The sequence below is a fragment of the Daphnia carinata genome, chromosome 4 (assembly GCF_022539665.2).
Source record: "Daphnia carinata strain CSIRO-1 chromosome 4, CSIRO_AGI_Dcar_HiC_V3, whole genome shotgun sequence".
Taxonomy (NCBI): Eukaryota; Metazoa; Arthropoda; class Branchiopoda; order Diplostraca; family Daphniidae; genus Daphnia; species Daphnia carinata.
In genome coordinates, this window is record NC_081334.1 from 2,604,755 (window position 1) to 2,622,595 (window position 17,841).

Below are 17,841 nucleotides of genomic sequence, written 5' to 3' on the forward strand. Positions count from 1 at the left end.
TAAAAATATTCTCCTTGCGAATGCCTCGAATAATTATTTGTTCTATAGTATCTTGTGTACTATTGTTACGATCGGAATTGCGCCTTGGCGGGAATAAAGAATTAATGGAGTACGCAAAATGAGGGGGACGAGGTAAGTAATCGATTGACCAGTATAATATTGCCTTTGAAGTGGACTACCATTTGCCACGTCATTTGTCCCTAAGTCAGCGTAACATAAGGTTTACCACTAGTTTCGTTTGCGACTAAAATTGGCGCCAATTTTTTAAATATTGCAATGGCTACATATCAACCGACGGATTACGATTATTCGTCAGTAAAGTTGGCTGATTTTGAAATTGGACAGCATATTGGTAAAGGTCAGTTCAGCGTGGTGTATCGCGCTCGCTGTAAATTAAGTCAGCAAATGGTTGCATTGAAAAAGGTTCAACTTTACGAAATGACCGACTTAAAAGCCCGGACTGACTGCATGAAAGAAATTCAACTTTTACAGGTATATAGTACGTTTTCGATTTTTCAGCCACATTGATTAATATCTATCGTACATTTCTCGCGACAGCAATTAAATCATCCAAATGTCGTGTGCTACATCCATTCTTTCGTGGAGAACAAAGAACTGCAAATCGTCCTCGAACTAGCCGACGCCGGTGATCTTGCTCAGCTTTTGCGATATTGCCAAAGACAACACCGACTTTTGGTAGAAAAAACGATATGGCGCTATTTTGTTCAACTTTGCAGTGCTCTGGAACACATGCACAGCAAAAGAGTTTTACATAGAGGTCTGTACCAACTTGCCATTCAGGTATTACTTTGTTCATTCAATTGTTTTCTTGTAGATATAAAACCAGCAAATGTTTTCATGACGGCTAGTGGAGTAGTTAAACTGGGTGATTTAGGCTTAAGTCGCTTCTTCAGTTCAAAAACATTAGCAGCACATTCACTAGTTGGCACACCTTACTACATGAGCCCAGAGAGATTAAAACAAACGGGCTACGATTTCAAATCAGACATATGGTCATTGGGCTGTCTTCTGTATGAGGTATGAGCTACAATGAATTTTAAATTTAAGGAAACTGAATTTCTCGTGACAGATGGCCGCTCTTCAATCACCTTTCTATGGAGAGAAAACAAATTTGTTCTCTCTCTGCCAAAAGATTGAGAGATGTGAATACCCTCCAATTCCTTCAACTCACTACAGTCAAGAGGTTGTGAATCGTTCATAGGATAACTTGACATATACTCATTTTGTGTTAACAGCTTCGCCAAATAGTAGTAACATGCATACATCCAAGACCAGAAAAAAGACCAGATGCCTACCAAGTACTGAAGAGCTCACAAGCCATGAATGCTCAATTTTGTAACAATCCAGACTATGCTGCTCCTCCGGATATGCGACGACATGGAACCACTAATCACACACCTAACAATTTGCGGTAATAAACAAACAGAAATATTAAATATATCTGAGAAAAATAGTACAGTTAATAATACCTGAAGGCCAGAAGCAGTGTTTCATAACAACAATTTGAAAATCAAACAAATGTATGCCAGGAGCCATCAGTCAGGAAATTTCTAAGTCACACTAAAATTAGACTTCTCCTGTGTCAGGTGCAATTTTTCTTTGCATCAGTTTTTATTACCAAATTTTAAGTGATATATATTTGAAATACAATGAAGTGCATTTCTTAGCTTTTTCAAGAGTTCTCTGTTTCCTTGTACTGGCATTTTGTACATGTATAAAAAATGGTTTGGCCTTCATCAGCTGATCTAAGCTGAAGTGATGCATAAGACATGGTGTCATTTCCACATTTGGGACATTTACGTTCCACCAGTGGTCCATCAGTTTTGCTCTGGGCAGACTTGAGTTGCTGTTCTTCGATGTAGTCGCCTCTGTTGTTGAATTCGACGGTATACTTAACCTCCACGTCTTCCATAACTTCAATATCTACTTCGAATTTGCATACAACACATACTATTCCACCTCTTGTTCCCAGGGTAGGTAAAATTGCACCACATTTAGGACAGAACATAGGGTCACAGTCAAAGTAGGAAAACTTAGGCATCCTGAAAGAGTTGTTAACAATTACCATTGAGGAGACTAGCAATTTATGATCCTACTTTACCTTAAACCGGACTAGTTAAACACGTGCGTCCAAACCACAACTAAGAACAAGAAATGCGGAACTAGCAGTCGACGCTCAGATTCTCGTCTGCTTTCTGTTGATCACAATTATCCTTCACGCATGCTCTGAAAATTACACCCCAAATTGTTTTCATTGTCAATCTGCCATGTCTGTTCCGTTTTCGGGAGGATTCACTAGATCTGCTGGGATATATTCTGCTATTGGGAAACAACTCAAGAGTGTTAGTTTGAAACCAATAAAACAAGTCGTATTTAAATTGGACCCCTTCCAGCCGAACGTGAAGACCATCAGGTATGATTTTTAAAAAACCTATGACAAGTGTGGTTCATGAGGCATCTTTAACATAATTTTTCTTAGGGATTGTATGTTCCTATTTTCTTCTCAAAGAGTTGTGAATACAAATCCACGTTGCCTCATCAAGACAGATATTACAGATAACTGTGAACCAACAATATCAATCACACTTGGTAAATGAACTTTTTACTATGTGAAACGGTAGTTTGCACATCTTTTTTATCAATCTTTCTATGTAGATGAGGGCAAGAAACTGTTATTCAAAACAGAACATCTAAATACCTTAGAAGTTCTTCAAGAGTTTAACAAAATTGTAGTACCTTTGATTCCAAAGGAAGAAGAAATTGTTGGAAAAGTTGCAGGTAAAATTGCTGCTGGTTCTGGAACTAAAGCAGGAGGAAAGTCTAAACCCACAAGAAAATGAATGAACGTAAATTCCCAGGCCGGGATCCTGGTTCTATGAAGATGATTGAAAACCTTTATTCACAAGTTCCTGCCTTCACTGATTTATTTGATGAAGAAAGCTTTTACATGTTTGTGGTTGTCTTTGTAGCTGGAACTGTTCTGGTTGCCTATATAGGTTCCAGGTATATCACCATTAGACCAGTCGAATGAATTTTGTCGTAGTCATCAAATAAAAATTCGAAAAGTAAGGTTTTCGTTAGTTTCATGATGATTGTGTTGCGTAAATACAAAAATAGTATTCCTAAAAACTGAAGTATAGATTTTCTAATGGATGGGCAACATAGTAACAAGAAATTGTCCTACATATTTTGCTGAATTAGATGATTCAATTACATATTAATACATAATACGAGATTCCGAAATAAAATATAATTACCAGTTGCGAAAACATCTTTTAAATAACATAGGCAACACTGCGATGATTTTCACTTTGTGAACAGTCGACGAGAATTTTGAGCTGACTGTTGTCTCTGAAGTCTGAAGCATCAATTTTCTAGCATATCGTCATGGCGTCTACAAAAGTGGTAAATATTCCAAAGGGGGGGTTTTCTTTTGAAAATTGTCAAAGGTAAAATAAGCTTATTTATTTTATATTTTAATTTACTGTAGAATGTCAATATTACAACTTTTTCCCTACCAGGAACAATTTCATGGCGAACCAAGGCTTTCCAGCACCCAAAGCTGTCAAAACTGGAACAACAATTGCTGGATTTATATTTAAGGATGGAGTTATTCTTGGTGCCGACACAAGAGCTACAGAGGGAAATATCGTCGCAGACAAAAACTGCTTCAAATTGCACTACATGGCACCAAACATTTAGTAAATTTCTTTGGTTTACACGTGTGTTGTTACTTCAGCTTTATCAAATCTTACCATGCAATCGGTTTATCTTTTGACAGTTGTGCTGGAGCTGGCACTGCTGCTGATCTGGAAATGACTACACTGCAGATGTCATCTCAGTTGGAGCTTCACAGGCTGAATACAGGACGTCAGGTTAAGGTGGCGACAGCCACTCGCCTGCTCAAGCAAATGCTATTTCGTTACCAGGTATTGAAGGAATAGAAAAAGAAAAGAAAATTTATGCTAATGGTTTTTTTTTAAACTATTTGTAGGGTCACATTGGAGCTGCCTTGGTCCTTGGTGGCATTGACAGCACAGGACCCCATGTCTGTTGTATTTACCCACATGGTTCAACAGATTCTCTGCCTTTTGTTGCCATGGGTTCTGGTTCGTTGGCTGCCATGGCTTTCTTGGAAGCTGGATGGAAGCCAGACATGGAATTGGCAGATGCCAAAGTACTCATGAGGAATGCTATCTGCGGTGGTATCTTCAATGATTTAATGTCTGGTAGCCACGTCGATTTGTGCGTCATCACTCGCGAAAAGGCTGAAATGATCCGACCGTTCGAAGTGGCCAACGTTAAAGGTGAACGTCAAGGCTCCTACCGCTATCCTCGTGGCTGCACGGCAACTCTCTCAACTCGGGTCATTCCCATCGAGATCGAATCAACTGTCGTACGTCCTGTTGCTGAAGAGAGCATGGATACGGCTTGAAAATTACCCATTGCTTAATCCTTTTTTTTTCGTTTGGAACAAAAAGAAATAAAAAGACCCGGACATCCCATTCACGTGATATTCATTTATTTTAACGTTGCAACCAACGAACTTGTGACGTTCCTCTCTTACAAATGATACGCACAGAACGACCGCGCTCGGTAGTAGGCGGGCAGAGAGGCTTAGAAAAATAAACAGGGCAAAAACAAACAAAAAAAAGAAGCAAAGGAATCGTTTCCTCAATACCGTTTGTAGACATGTAAAAAAAAAACGTAATTGCCAAGGGATGGGAGAGAAGCCAGGATGGGATAACGTCCTGAGTTTTCAAATTTGATCTTTTTTTGTTTTGTTTTTCGTCCGATTTTAAAAATAACCGAATGTCGTGGGGCGGAATCCAGTGAGAAATTATACGTACGAAAAAGAAAATAATTTAAAATTAAGTGCATAATAATAAATACACGAAACGGGGGAGGGGTGTAATTCGCGATGGCTATATACACAATCGTAACGGCAGTGGAGTTCAGAACTTCATCTCCACTTAGCTATTTTCCGAAATGTTTCAAACGTATGTACACCAAGATTAATCACGACAGAGATAGGCGAGCCCTGCTCGGGGTTTGTCTTTTAACCTTTCTTTTTTCATACCAGCAGTGTGAGTCTTTCAACACGCCATTTTCAAGTGAATCTCAAGAACTGACATGGAGGAAAAGTAAATGGGAGGCAATTACACATGTTGCACATAACCTCTTTTACAAGGGGAAAGAAAACCAAAAAATAAAGCAAAGAAATAGCGAAATTCCACTTGTTAGCAGGTCGTTTTTGATTCACAGTTGATTAATATAATACTACTTATGGTTTCTGGTTATCTCTGAGTGATGGGACAAAATAAATTAATGCGACATTGCTCACTTGGTGGGCGCCATTTTAAATACAAACTACATAGTACATGCTATTTTTTTATGTTTTTTTTTCTTCTTGTTTCTTCTTAAGTATAAAGAGATAGATGGATAGAGAGACAAAGAGACAATAGTGAGTTGGTGGCAAGGCAGAGAATCGAACTAGTGGGCGATCAGTTCGGCCCAGCGAGAATCGAAAAACGTCTTCATGCTGTGACCGGCCTTGCCGACGGGAGAGTCGTCCTCGTTGAACGTGACGCAATTGACAAACATAAGCTGCAGGTCGGCGCAAAAGTCGTCCCTTGTCTTGTATCTGGCATCAAGAAAAAAACGATTAAACAATGAAAAATTTAAATTAGAAAAATGACTTACATGCCGTCGTTGAGTTTCTTGCGGATTGTGCTCAGATCCATCGGAGAGCGAATGATTTTCTTATAAGTAGGAAATTGTTTAGTGTTGACGGGTAGGAGGAAAGGCCAGGCTTCTTCGTGGGCTTCTAATTGGTCGAGGATCTCCCTAGAAATTTTGGAAATGAAACGGATTGTAGAAGGGATTTGTGCCTCGTTTCGTGCCAACCATTTTCGAAGGAACGGGGATTTTGAAAACTAAATAAAAAGGGGTTAACCTTTATACCTGCACGGCGCAAGATCCTTCTCCTTGGCGATGGCCTGATTGAGGCTACGTTTGAGAGCCACAGCGGAGGAGGATCGGCGCGGCGATGGAGTCGCTACTGGAGGCGTGGCGCTAGGTCCGGGTCCGCCCATGGCACCAGAAGAGGCTTCACTGTCGTTTGAATGCACGTTCTTTTCAATCTCTTTAGCCTCTTTGGTCGAACTCGTCGTCGTAGAGCATTCAGACTCGCTGACTCGCGGCTCTCGATTCTTCTTACTGGCAGATTTTTTCTTGGCAGGCGATTTGGAATGGCATAAAACACAGAGCCACTTACCTCGGGGTACCTTCAATCCAAAACATTTAATTTTAACGTTTAAAAAATTTAATGATTTATAATAAAAGACAAGTGATACCTTGGCTAGTGGTGGTTGAAGACATTCAATGTGATAGGCTTTAGGACATTGATCGCAAAGGGCGCTGATGGTTTTGTTGCCCGGCTTGCCGCAGACGATGCAATTGCGCTGGCCGGTAGCTTTGTTGCGACACTCGTAGCAGAACCAGTCGCCGTCCGGAATGTTGTCCATAGGCGGTCGGAAACAGTAAGTATGGTAGCCTTTGTCGCAACCGTCGCAGAGTAAGAGTTGGTCCTCCTTGTCGCCACTGTGACAGAACTGACAGCTGGCCTTCATGATCGACTTGTCCCAGGCCACCGATGTTTCCAGGACGTAAAAACACATTGAGACTTGAGCGGCCGTTTCACAGCGTTTGACGGCCTCGCGCCAAGTCAGCAGAGCTTTGGGAGGCTCATTAGACGGACAAGAGCCGGACAGGACGCTCTGAACCAAATCGCCTTTACTTTGTCCGAGAGGGGCTTTCAGGTAACGACGCTCGATGGCCAGCTCGACGCTCAAAAGACGTTCTTTGGCCAGGTAGATGGGATTGATTCTTTCATCTTCATCGTCGTCGGATGAAGAGTCCCCTGGTGTGCGGAATTTCAGGTCCATTTCGGCTGTGGCCCGAGGCGGAAGTTTCCAACCTTTGATTTGCATACTAGCTGAAGCTACACGATCTTCGAGGGCTTCAATTTGTTCCAGGAGCAGAATATCACCACGTAATGACGTCTCTCTCGACCACGAGCCTTCCGCATCCGGCAACGCTGCTCCCCCGATGAGTTTGACCTCATCAGCATTTCGCAATTCTTTAAGTAGCAAATCTTTTGGATTTCCCTGTAAAAACAAAAGATGGGCATTAAAATTCTGTCGAATTCTTAAGGACGAAATGGTGTCAGAAGTTTGAAGCCATTAGGGAAACACGCAGCCAGGACCACAAGACGTTCTCGTGCAAAAAAAAAAAAAAATGCAAAATAGTTTGAGATTTACAGGACTTACATGTCCGTGATGGTCCCTTTCCGTATGCTGGACGGAGAACAATGAGAAATAGAATGAAAAATGTACCCAAAATGGCTAACCATCAATTGCCAATATAAAAAACATAGGGCAACATAGGCAAACCGTAGGGGATCAAATAGCAATGGATAAGAATTTTCAGGATTACCTTCAAACATGATTCCCTGGCGAAGTCCATGAAACGTGTCAACATCCGATTGAGCTCTTTCTCTCGAACGCCTCGAGGATGTAATGATTCCACGTACGTTTTAACTTGTTCAGGGTCGACAATCCGCCACCAGCCGCGGGTCATTTCTACAAAAAGATGATTTCAAATTAAAGAATTTAATAAAACATTATTTAAAAATCATACCTTCTGGAATGGGTTGCATAATAATTTTTTCAGCTTCGTCTTTGGCCGTTTCTTCTTTTTTTATTCGGCCGTCATTTTGTTCTTCGGCATCCGATCCGAAATTGTCTTTGCCCAGGTTGGCCGAAGAGGATCGATCGCACGGATTGCGAGGAAAGAGGCTGAACCAAAGGGCAGGAAGAGCTTCCTGGACATCTTCCTTTTTCGGGTCTGTTCCAGGAGCTTCGCCATTTTCTTCGCTTTTGATAGGAGCTATTTCTTCAGACGATTCCGTTTTGATCGTTGGTTGATCTTCATCCATCGGCTCCGCTGATTTCATTTCGGATTTTTGCTCATCCGGATCGGATTTTTGTTCATGAGAGATCTGTTCGCTTTTCGCTTCTGGAACTTCGGACATTGGCTCATCGCCGTTCAGCTGTGGGCCAATCGGAGGGACGGGTTTACCGTCCCAGGTACCTAACGGTCCAGCGTTGGCTTCTCCGGATTCTAACGCCTCAAGGTAGACACCCCCAGCATGAGGTAATATCCATAATCGCCGCCGGAAGCGATCCTGCCCCATGTTGAGCGCACGTAGTTGCAAATCCGATAAGGCCAGTTGGGTTAGCATCTGGGCGCTCTGTCGGCTCAGACGTTCAATCTTCCGTTTCAGTTCCTCCGCTGGAAGATTCCCGTCTTCATCCTATCGCCCAAACATATTTTAATTTAAAATTCATTTAATTAAAAATAAATCAAATTTTACCTCATCGCCTTGATCGGCATTATCGTCGGCTTCAGCACCGCTGTCTTCTTCCGCTTCCTCCGGATGTTCTTCCGTTTCGTCCTTCTTCTTCCCGCCGGTGGCCGAATGATTCGTTTCGTCGTGAGTTGTCGAATCATCCATAGCGTCCGTCTTACACGTCGGCGTCGACGAGTAGTTGATGGACGAGCTGACAAGTGAAGTCCTATGCTTTTTGGAATGAAGCGTTTTGAGCTTCTTAATTTTACTGTCCACGATCCATCGATCTCTGTTTTTAAAATAAAATCAATAAATGAAATGCGGATTCATTTTTAAATACAAATACCTTCTGGCCGTGTTCTGGCCTTCGATGGCGCCGTCAATTTGTCCGATGACGGCTTTGTTCTGCAACAACTCGTTGACCATAAAACCGAGGATGGCTGCCTTCTGAGTCGGATTGAGAGAGAGGAAAGGCTTCCGTTTGAGCCACTCCGACATGAGGAAAGCTTCCGTGTCGGGATACTCGCCGGCGGCTATCTTCAATGGACTGGACGAGATCTTGTCAGCGGCCGGCATTTTCATATCACCCAATCCATTAGCTTGTAAGTAGATGCGCAATATCTCGCTGACGTTGGTCGTCGTGATGTCGGCCTGTTTCAACGTTTGGCCGAGAAGGGTCGTGTGCCGGTTGGGATGTGGTATGCCCGGATCTTCAATGGCACAGACGAGCAAGTGAGTCATGACCGATAATAACTCCTCCTCGGCCTCGCTGTCGTAGAGGAGCGCCCTCTGGAGACTGTCCAGCGACGGCAGACTCTCCATGTCAAAGCCGAGCGTCTCGCCAAACGTATGGAGGAACTCGTAGAGCATCAGAATGTCGGCAAACGCCTAAGAAATTTTAAGATTTTGATGAAAATGAATTTAAATATGAATTTTGAATTAAAAACCTGTCCGGCAAGCTTGAGGTTATTGACACGAGGGACATCCGGTAAAGGCTTGTGATCCATCAACGATGTGTCTTCAGTTGGACTACGTTGATCTCGCCATGTTTCCAGCTCTTTTCGACGTTCTTCCATCTTTTTCTCGCGTTCCGCACGTTTCTCGGCTTTCATTTCTTCGCGTCGTCTCTCTCGTTCTTCGTAACGCTTCCGGGCTTCCAGCGCTTTAACAACGGCAGTATGTTGCCTCTTCCTTTCGCGTTCCAGCTCGGCCGTGTAAAAGAGTTCGCGCTGTTTGTTCAACTCTTGGATTTTCCGCTGTTGTTCCTCTTCGCGCAGACGGTCCAGCTCCTCCTGCCGCTTCTTGCGGGCCTCCATCAGTTGCTGCGTCCGTAGCTCCCGCTCTCTCCGCTGGGCTTCTTGGCGTTCCAGCTTCTCTTGCTCGCGCATCTGACGCCGGGCCTCCTTGGCTTCCTGCAGGGCGCGCTCTCGTTCCATGCGCTGCTGCAGTTTGGCCTCTTGCGCCTGACGGGCCATCTCTTGGGCCTCCATCCGCTGGGCGACCCGTTGAGCTTCGCGTTGCCTAGTGATGGCTTCTTTCTCCTCTTCCGTCATGCGCCGACTACGCGGTTTCCATCCGCGGGCGATTCGGATCTGATCCACCAAATGGCGCACTTCCGGCTCGCCGAGGCGGATACCTCTCGCGTTGGGAGATTCGCCCAACGGCTGGATAAACTCGCCGACGATGCAGCGGGTGCTGAAGCTGAAATTGTCGCGGGTGATGGTTCCGATGCCTTGACGTTCCAGGTAGCGGACCACGTCCGGATACTGGCGGAATCGACGGCCGGATGGCGAGTAGTACGTCACTTCGCCGCGGACACCCGATTTGCCGATGGATCGAATCAGCGTTTCACGTTTCCAGCCTTGAGTTAATGGAATGCGGAGTGCGGCTTCATCCGAGACGAAACGGCGACGCTTCGACGGTCTGTCGTCGCCTTCGCCGCCTTCAGCATTTCTCTTCCTCGATTCGTCTCCTTCACCCGTTCCAGCCCATCCATCGTCACTGTCGATCATCGAGTCGTCTTCGTCCATACTATCTGCTCAATCATATGAAAATTAATACATTTTCCTTAAACAAATAAAAGGGCAAAATGCTGACCGGAATCATCGCTGGCGGGCTCGTCGTCGTGAGTGTTGGATTTGCCGTTGCCTCGATGCGATTCGCTGGTTCTGGCCTGGCCATTTTCAGGGGTGGGCGTGTCTTTACTCCTGGATTGTTCGTTGTTCTTGGAAGCCGAATTGCTCGTGCCACCATCGGCGGATTTATTAGGAGTGCTGCTTGACGATTTGCCGGAAGGATTTGAAGTTGCGGCGTTCTGAGAAAGGCCTGAAAGCGGATTGGCACCGAAACCGAATCCGCCCAAGAGACTCGCTGCCCGCAGCAGATCCTGGATGGCGTGATTGGCGTCGCTGCCGCCCGCTTGTCCCCCGGAATTCAAGCTGTCCTTCAATCCGTTGAGGTAGGCGCTGGATAATTTGGCGTTGCTCAACTCTTGCATGGCCGTGTACAGAGCCTGCATTCAAAATTATTAAATTTAAATTCCAATTTAAAAATTAATTCAATAAGATTTCACCAAATTATCTTTCATGGCTTTCATTTCGGCGGCCGAGGCCTGTGAAGAAGTGGCATTGCTGGCCGCGTGAGCCTGCGGTGCAGCACTTCCTGCGCCTGGACTCGTACTGCGCTGGTTGCGGCTCTGGGCCAGCAAAGATGCAACAGTGTTCTTCTTGGGCATGGAAACACCACGACCCAATCGCGAACTGGACGTCGATGATAAACTGGCCGACGATGAAGGCTGCGTGCTTTCTTCTTTCGTTTTCATGGAGAGATTCAATGGAGCTTCTTCTGATGTGGACGTACTCGGCTTGCCGATCAACGAACTCACGTCCAGCGCCAACGGTTTGCCATTGACCGTTTGGCTCCTGGCTTTTGTGCCGTTGTTGATCGTGTTGTTGTTGATGCTGCTCGTAGTAGTGACCGTAACAGAAGTACTAGTTGTCGGCGGTAGATGGAGTAACTGGGCCGAATCGGCTGAATGTCGATCCTGCGAATAAAAACAAATGCAAATGAAAAATTGGAACCTTTTCAAATTGAAAAGAATTTACAGTTGTTTTCCTAGATGATCGTTTTTCGCCGGCCGGTGAGGATGAACTGGGCTGGGCTGACTGGACAGATTGGACGGCAGCAGCCATAGCTGGTGGCATGGCCAGGGAGGCCAGTGGGTTGCCAAAGAAAGGATAGGACATGGCCATGGAAGAGAGAGAGGACAAACTAGAGCTCGGTGTTGTGGTGGATGATGTTGAGACGGACGCAGGTTCTACGTTATTCGCCGTAGTGGCCCTCCGTCGGCTTTTGCTGCTGGAACTGCTTTTGCGGTTGGTGGCGCCGCTTGTCGTAGCGGCTGATGTGGGCGTCATGAATTTGAGTTCAGTTCCAGCAGGTAGACGAGATTTGCTGGTCGACGGAGTGGAGGTACTATTGGCCGGCTGATACGGTGAGGCTGTCGAGGCGGAAGGAATAGGCTGCCTGCTCAGTGAATCCCGCACGATGGGATTGGAGGTGCGCGACGAGGACGAACTCTTTGCCGATTTGCCACCGGAATGTGCGGCCGCGTTCATGGCCATCGTGTAGCTGGCCAGCATGCTATCGGCCGCCGACATGCCGCTAAATCCGGCAATACCGTGGAATGTGGAAGAAGGAGCGGCTGACGAGGAAGAAGCGCCACCGCCACTGCGACCGGACGAGGAGCCAGCGGAAGCGGACGCGGCAGCGTGCTGTAGACGGGCCAAATAGTCCATTTGTGATGCCACCGACCACCAGGCGGCCTGAGCTGCTGCATGATCTGATCGTGAGGGGAAAAGACGAGATCGATTGTGAAATTGATCTTTAAAAAGACGATCGGCCCTCTTTGGACATCATAGCGTTGTACGAAATGTGTCTTACTGGCTTGATTGCTGGACGAGGGAGGAGCGAAGGGTGACGGACCGCCTTGACCCAGTAGACCGTAGCCGGGCATCGGAGCCATCGGGTTGTAACTGGCAGGAATTCCGGCAGCAAACAGCGAATGGGCTATACAAAAAGAAGATAAATAACATTATTGAATTTGAATCATTTAAGGTTATGAAATTCACTTTTTCTTTTCTAACGAAATAGTGTGGGAAAAATCAGCCACAAGATGGCAGTCATAAAAACCAGTTTAATGCGGTTTATTGTCTTCGAGTTATTCAAGTTCAACTGACGGAAACAATGGAGTTCTCTCTCTTTCCTTCACGACGGTACAAAAAATGGGCCGGTTTTTCTTCCCATAAAGGAAAAAAAGAGCCGGTTCTGTTAGACACTCACGACATGTCAAAGAAGAAAACGTTGATCTTTTGATTTAAAGAATGTCTCGAATTACCAAAAAGAGCTGAAGGATCCAAAAGTCCGAGGGCGTTCATGGCTGCAGCCTGGGCTTGAACGTGCTGAGCCTGCTGGACACTCATGGCGGACGACGAGCTACCATGATGATTCGGCGTGCCTCTATCGCCACCTCCATTGCTGGCCTTCGCATCCCGATCCGAGGCCGAATCCATTGTCGATTCAGCCTATTTGCAAAAAACACGAAAATCATTCATCTAAAATTTCGACACAAATGAGGTCAATTGTCCGTTTCACTAAAGTAGAGCAATGAACTCTCATTGGCCAGTTTGTTTCAAAGTGTGTGTGTGTGACTCTTTTGTATGCGTGAGTATGTTAGGCTAAAAATATACACGGCCAAACCAGAAAAAAGAAGAAGATGATAACAAAAAAAAAAAAAAAAAAGGCCCGGCGTGATGAGCCGAAGAAGAAGGTTTCTTACCATGACCGATTCTCTTTATCTCTTTCTTCTGTTATTACCTTCTTTGCCGCAAGCAAACAATTCTCCCGATAGATGTCTCTACTTGTTTTCATTTTTTTTTTTTAATACCACAAAATATTTAACTAAACACGCATTTTTTAAACGATAGAGAATTCATTTTATCGTTTAACTTTGCATCAAATGATTTCAATAAAAAAAAGGGGTGGAAATAAAATAAAGGTAGTTGTCTTTGCGCGTCGTAGAGGTCAGCAGTGAAGAAGCCGACATTTCTTCGAAAAAAAAAAGAGAAATTCATAAAGAGGGGAGTTAGGTACTCCCCCAGACAACGTTTTAAACGCCGCCAGCCTCTTCTTCCGCAGGGCTAACAAAACTTCCTATTTCTCTTTACGCCGTTGCTAACTCGGAACGGACAGATTTCGCTACAAAAGAGGTCAATCGGGCGTCGATTGGAGACACACACAAGCCTATGCGCTATTCTTCTTTACTCGGAACCGGTCGATCGTTGGCAAGTTTTTTTTGTGGGCGATCCATATCCAGGAGGAAAAAAGGGGACGTGTTTTTCAGATAGAAAAAAGGGGGACGCGCTTTATGGTGGAGGGATCCAAGAAAAAAATGGGTTCTTTCCTCCACATCAGTTTTCCTTTGTCTCGGGGTTGGAAAAAAATGAAATTGTTGGGGGTGAAATGAATTCACTTGTTGCTAAATAAAAATGTGTTTAACAAATATTCGATTTATGGTTAATGGTGACTAAATGTAATGATTAGAGTCGCTAGAAAATCGTGATAGCGGGAATGGGAAAAAATGTTCCTCTTTGAAACACACAAAGGAAATAAAAGTGGCGAGTGGGAGGAGCGGTGAGAAAAACCGGTTTGGCGGCGGTTCTACGACCGGATCGAACCAAAAACTCGTGACTCCTCAAATTCATCCGACAGCTTTTTGCCCTCACTCTAATCCCATAACAAACTCAATGAGGAAAATTTTAAAACATCCAAACTCATTGGCAATCCATCCGATATCATTTTTCAAAAGTGGCATAAAAAACAAATAACCCAAGATGCGGTTTACACACCTGTCCTTGCATAAGTAACCTAAAATGGAAGTTAAAAAAAAAAAAATGAAATTTCTCTTTGCTCGTAATGAAATGAAGAAGAAGGCTGATGCCCCCGTCTGACATTCCCGGTGTCACCGCGACGCGCAGTGAGCGTCATTTTTAGGAGGACCGTGCGTGTGTACGCGCGCGCGCTCTCTCTCTCTCTTTGTCCCGAGATGTTCCGCTCACGTCGCATATTTTTTTCTTTCTCCCCCTTGCTTTTCAAAAGATATTCGTGAGCTCTGAAAAGAGAAACAGAGAAATGGTAGCACAAGAGAAATCGCCCGGAGCTGTTCCAATCCCCTCAAGGTCTCTTTCGTTTTTTTTTTTTTAACTTGGGCCGGAATCAGAAAAGAATGGGAAAAAAAAAATATTCTTATTCAACATCCTGTTTTTGTGTGTTGCATCTTTCTCTATTGTTTGTTTCTATTTTTCATGCAACTCAACAAGCTCAAAGATGGACCTAAATGAATATAACCTGCTGGACAAGCCCTAAGGGAGTGACGGACCAACTCAGATATGTGCGTACATGGAGCGCAGGACCGGATCGATTTCTACACACATTACACAATTGGAGTGAAAAAAAAAAGAACAAAAATGTTTACAGAAAAATAAACATTTTTTTTTTCACGGGTCTTGTATTTGTGTTTGGCTGCTTAGCAACCTCACCAAAAAGACGCAATCATATTGCCCATCACGCATAATCTGTTTACACACGTCGTCGTGCATAAAACACAACACCTCTAAAATATTGAAGCCTCGTGAATAATCCATTGTCTGATGAATGAACTTTTGACTACATGTCCAATTTTTAAACCCGCATCATTGATAAGAGTTATCCCCCCTCAGTTATCCCGAATTTTTAAATAAAATGGTTTTTAAAAAATCAAGGAATGTCAACAGCGCAGGATCGACAGCTGCCCCCCTCCGTTGTAAATGGATGCGGGTTCTAAAGCAGATGGAACGTCACGTGACGTGGGGTAACTGCCGTCTCACGTCTATTGGTCACATTGAAAACGGATGACAGGAAGAATTAACAAAATGAAACAATTAAATAGTTGACCTTGTCTTTACACGCTGCCATAGTCAACATAGGAGGTTATAAAAATAAAAAGTGGGCCAATGTCAAGGTCACAGACCACGTGGACTGATTTGTCTTGAATTCGCCATCAAGTTGCGCGTTGATTGAAAAGAAAGGCCTACCAGCTCCGCCATGATGGTACAAATACATAGAGATATGTCTAGAAAGAAAAAGGGGGCCTTTGCCAAGCGACCGAGTAGAAACCGTTGTGCGTGTGTGTGTGTGAGTGAGTCGGAGGGGAAAGAGAGCGCTCGCCCCTCCTGCCTGCTCGATCGGAGAGCAAGGAAGGCGCTCGGCCAATTGTATGTGATGTGCTGCTGCACCAAAAAGAGTGAGAGGGGGGGCCCCTTGCCTGGCTTTTTAGCGGGTGGGCTTGCGGGGTGGTGTGGTGGAGAAAGCGTCTGTACGCCACCGAAGCACGACAAGAGCCTTACAGAAACCCAAAATGTCTGCCTCTTTTTACTGTTCAAGTTTCTTCTTCTTGTTTGATTGCTTTTTGGGCTCACTCGAAAGAGAGTATGAAAATCGGTCGGCCATGTTTGTTTTGTTTGTTGTTTTATGGCGGGCAAAGATAAGTCATCACTCACCTGTTTCAAAGATATCCGACAATGGTCGAGTTATTCGGGATATTTCTTTGTGTGTTGAGCGCGCGCATAACACAACACACGAAACGTAATATACACAACACACAAGAAGAGCATACACTATGCTTCGACGGCAAACACGAAACTGACTGGACCGGGAGACTGACACTGCACTAAGAAAAGAAAAAAAACCAGAAAATCAAACGTTCTGGTTCACAATGTTGGTGCTTCAAAATGACCAGTCTGCTGATGAATAAAACTACACTGATCAATGACTAAGATTACACATCACACGTGATGATCGACAGAAGAAATCTGTCTCGAGAATCTTCCCTCTTCCATCCAGGTGTATGTCTCAATTTTGCACACAAAAAAGTTCACGCTTTTCTGAACAGTTGGACCGTTTTTCAGCGAGAGCCTGTAAGACACACCGCTCCTCTGGTCCGCTCCTCGTTGTTTTGTGTCGCCCCGATATGTATAACGGTGGTGGCGCGGCGCCATCCATCATCAGGGTTGCAAACAAGAATTAATGCCTGACAATGCTACAAGAGTACCTATGGCATTTTAATCTTTCTGGATGCCTATCAGCGCCATCTAGCGAAAAGAAATCATTCGATATCCAGTGAGCGCCATGCGTTCTGCTGCGAACGGTGCAGTCGATACATCAATGAGACAGTCTCTTGATTGATAATCAGTGATAATCAGGACTATTCAAGTGCCTCTCGAGAAAGAATTTGCTGATAACGCATTGTAACACTTTTAAGATATAAAGAAAACTTTAATCTACGAGATTTTCCTTTTGTTTGATAAAAACCAGAGAACTTTTCCGATCGACCTTTCCCCAAAGGGGAATGGAACTTGCAAGGCACCACGTTGAAGTGTCAGGCATCCGTTAGGGGACTCTCATAGCGGCGCCATTTGGATTCGGATATCACCGCTTGGTGCAGCAAAATCGGGCCCTATTAATGTGTTGTTTGCTAATGGTAAAAAGGGTCGGCGAACGTGACAACAACATAAAAGAAGGAGAGAGTTAGAGTAGATAAAAAAAGCAAGCAGCAGAAAGATAGAAATAAATAAAAAAAAATCATGGACGGTGAGGTTGAGGGGGGAGGGAAACGAGGGGAAATGCACAGACAGAAAAGACAAGCCGCACGAGAGAGAGAGAGAGCGCGCGCTGCTGTTTGAGCGCCGACGCCCGAGGAACGGCGACATGACGTCATCGGCCGAATGCAAGGCAATCCCGTACGGTGCTCACATGAACCCCCCTCCCCCCTTTGGACAGAAAAAAGGATAACGAATGACGACTCGTTCGAATCGTCTCGGCGTCGCCGATCTATCACCGCCATTGCCGTCTCATCTTCAGCAACTCACCACCGGTTTCCTTCTCTTCATCTTTTGACCTGTTCGCTTCTACATGCACGTCAGGAAATCAAGAAATCTGGTTTTCGACATTCACGCATTCCTGACACACTAGAGTATGAGAGTCCTCGCTTTAGGGTCAAACATCATTTCGATGATTAGCCCATAGCTTGATAAAATCGGCATTTCTAATTTTTCAATGGATCATTAATAGATATGATCGGTCTTTCTTTATTGGGAAGATTTGGAACAACAACTTGATTTAAAAAGCTTGTAAAAGTCTTGCTTAATAACTACAAGAGCGATTCGTGTCAAATGCATAAATTGAAAGGAGCAAGAAATCAAATCCTACCGAACGACTTAATTAACATGAATGTTTGACAAGACCTAAGTCGTCATCGTCAACAAAGAAGCGAGCTGATTGCTGCAAGAGGTTTCTACAGCTGATCGCAGATG

The 17,841-nt window shown here is 44.5% G+C and overlaps 4 protein-coding genes across 4 annotated transcripts; 3 read left to right on the top strand and 1 right to left on the bottom strand.

The window, feature by feature from the left end:
• Nucleotides 1-73: 73 nt before the first annotated feature.
• On the top strand, nucleotides 74-1,687 carry LOC130694662 (serine/threonine-protein kinase Nek7-like). The gene is made up of 6 exons (XM_057517754.2): nucleotides 74-492; nucleotides 559-778; nucleotides 836-1,038; nucleotides 1,091-1,204; nucleotides 1,257-1,432; nucleotides 1,497-1,687. Exons 1-6 carry the CDS (start codon nucleotides 277-279, stop codon nucleotides 1,573-1,575), a joined length of 1,008 nt encoding a protein of 335 aa, XP_057373737.1. The 5' UTR covers nucleotides 74-276; the 3' UTR covers nucleotides 1,576-1,687.
• Nucleotides 1,688-2,196: 509 nt separating this feature from the next.
• On the top strand, nucleotides 2,197-3,085 carry LOC130694687 (large ribosomal subunit protein mL53-like). The gene is made up of 3 exons (XM_057517787.2): nucleotides 2,197-2,434; nucleotides 2,501-2,610; nucleotides 2,677-3,085. Exons 1-3 carry the CDS (start codon nucleotides 2,289-2,291, stop codon nucleotides 2,859-2,861), a joined length of 441 nt encoding a protein of 146 aa, XP_057373770.1. The 5' UTR covers nucleotides 2,197-2,288; the 3' UTR covers nucleotides 2,862-3,085.
• A 240-nt stretch (nucleotides 3,086-3,325) lies between these two features.
• Nucleotides 3,326-4,526, top strand: LOC130694668 (proteasome subunit beta type-7-like). The gene is made up of 4 exons (XM_057517762.2): nucleotides 3,326-3,470; nucleotides 3,543-3,722; nucleotides 3,803-3,950; nucleotides 4,016-4,526. Exons 1-4 carry the CDS (start codon nucleotides 3,409-3,411, stop codon nucleotides 4,454-4,456), a joined length of 831 nt encoding a protein of 276 aa, XP_057373745.1. The 5' UTR covers nucleotides 3,326-3,408; the 3' UTR covers nucleotides 4,457-4,526.
• A 381-nt stretch (nucleotides 4,527-4,907) lies between these two features.
• On the bottom strand, nucleotides 4,908-16,487 carry LOC130694627 (bromodomain adjacent to zinc finger domain protein 2B-like). Its single transcript, XM_057517697.2, has 16 exons — nucleotides 16,030-16,487; nucleotides 12,831-13,017; nucleotides 12,377-12,502; nucleotides 11,539-12,275; nucleotides 11,007-11,477; nucleotides 10,532-10,946; nucleotides 9,382-10,469; nucleotides 8,781-9,322; nucleotides 8,459-8,723; nucleotides 7,723-8,398; nucleotides 7,519-7,664; nucleotides 7,353-7,379; nucleotides 6,378-7,190; nucleotides 5,986-6,308; nucleotides 5,725-5,868; nucleotides 4,908-5,665 (listed from the first exon to the last, which is right to left on the bottom strand). Exons 2-16 carry the CDS (start codon nucleotides 13,003-13,005, stop codon nucleotides 5,515-5,517), a joined length of 6,099 nt encoding a protein of 2,032 aa, XP_057373680.1. The 5' UTR covers nucleotides 13,006-13,017; nucleotides 16,030-16,487; the 3' UTR covers nucleotides 4,908-5,514.
• Nucleotides 16,488-17,841: the final 1,354 nt, after the last annotated feature.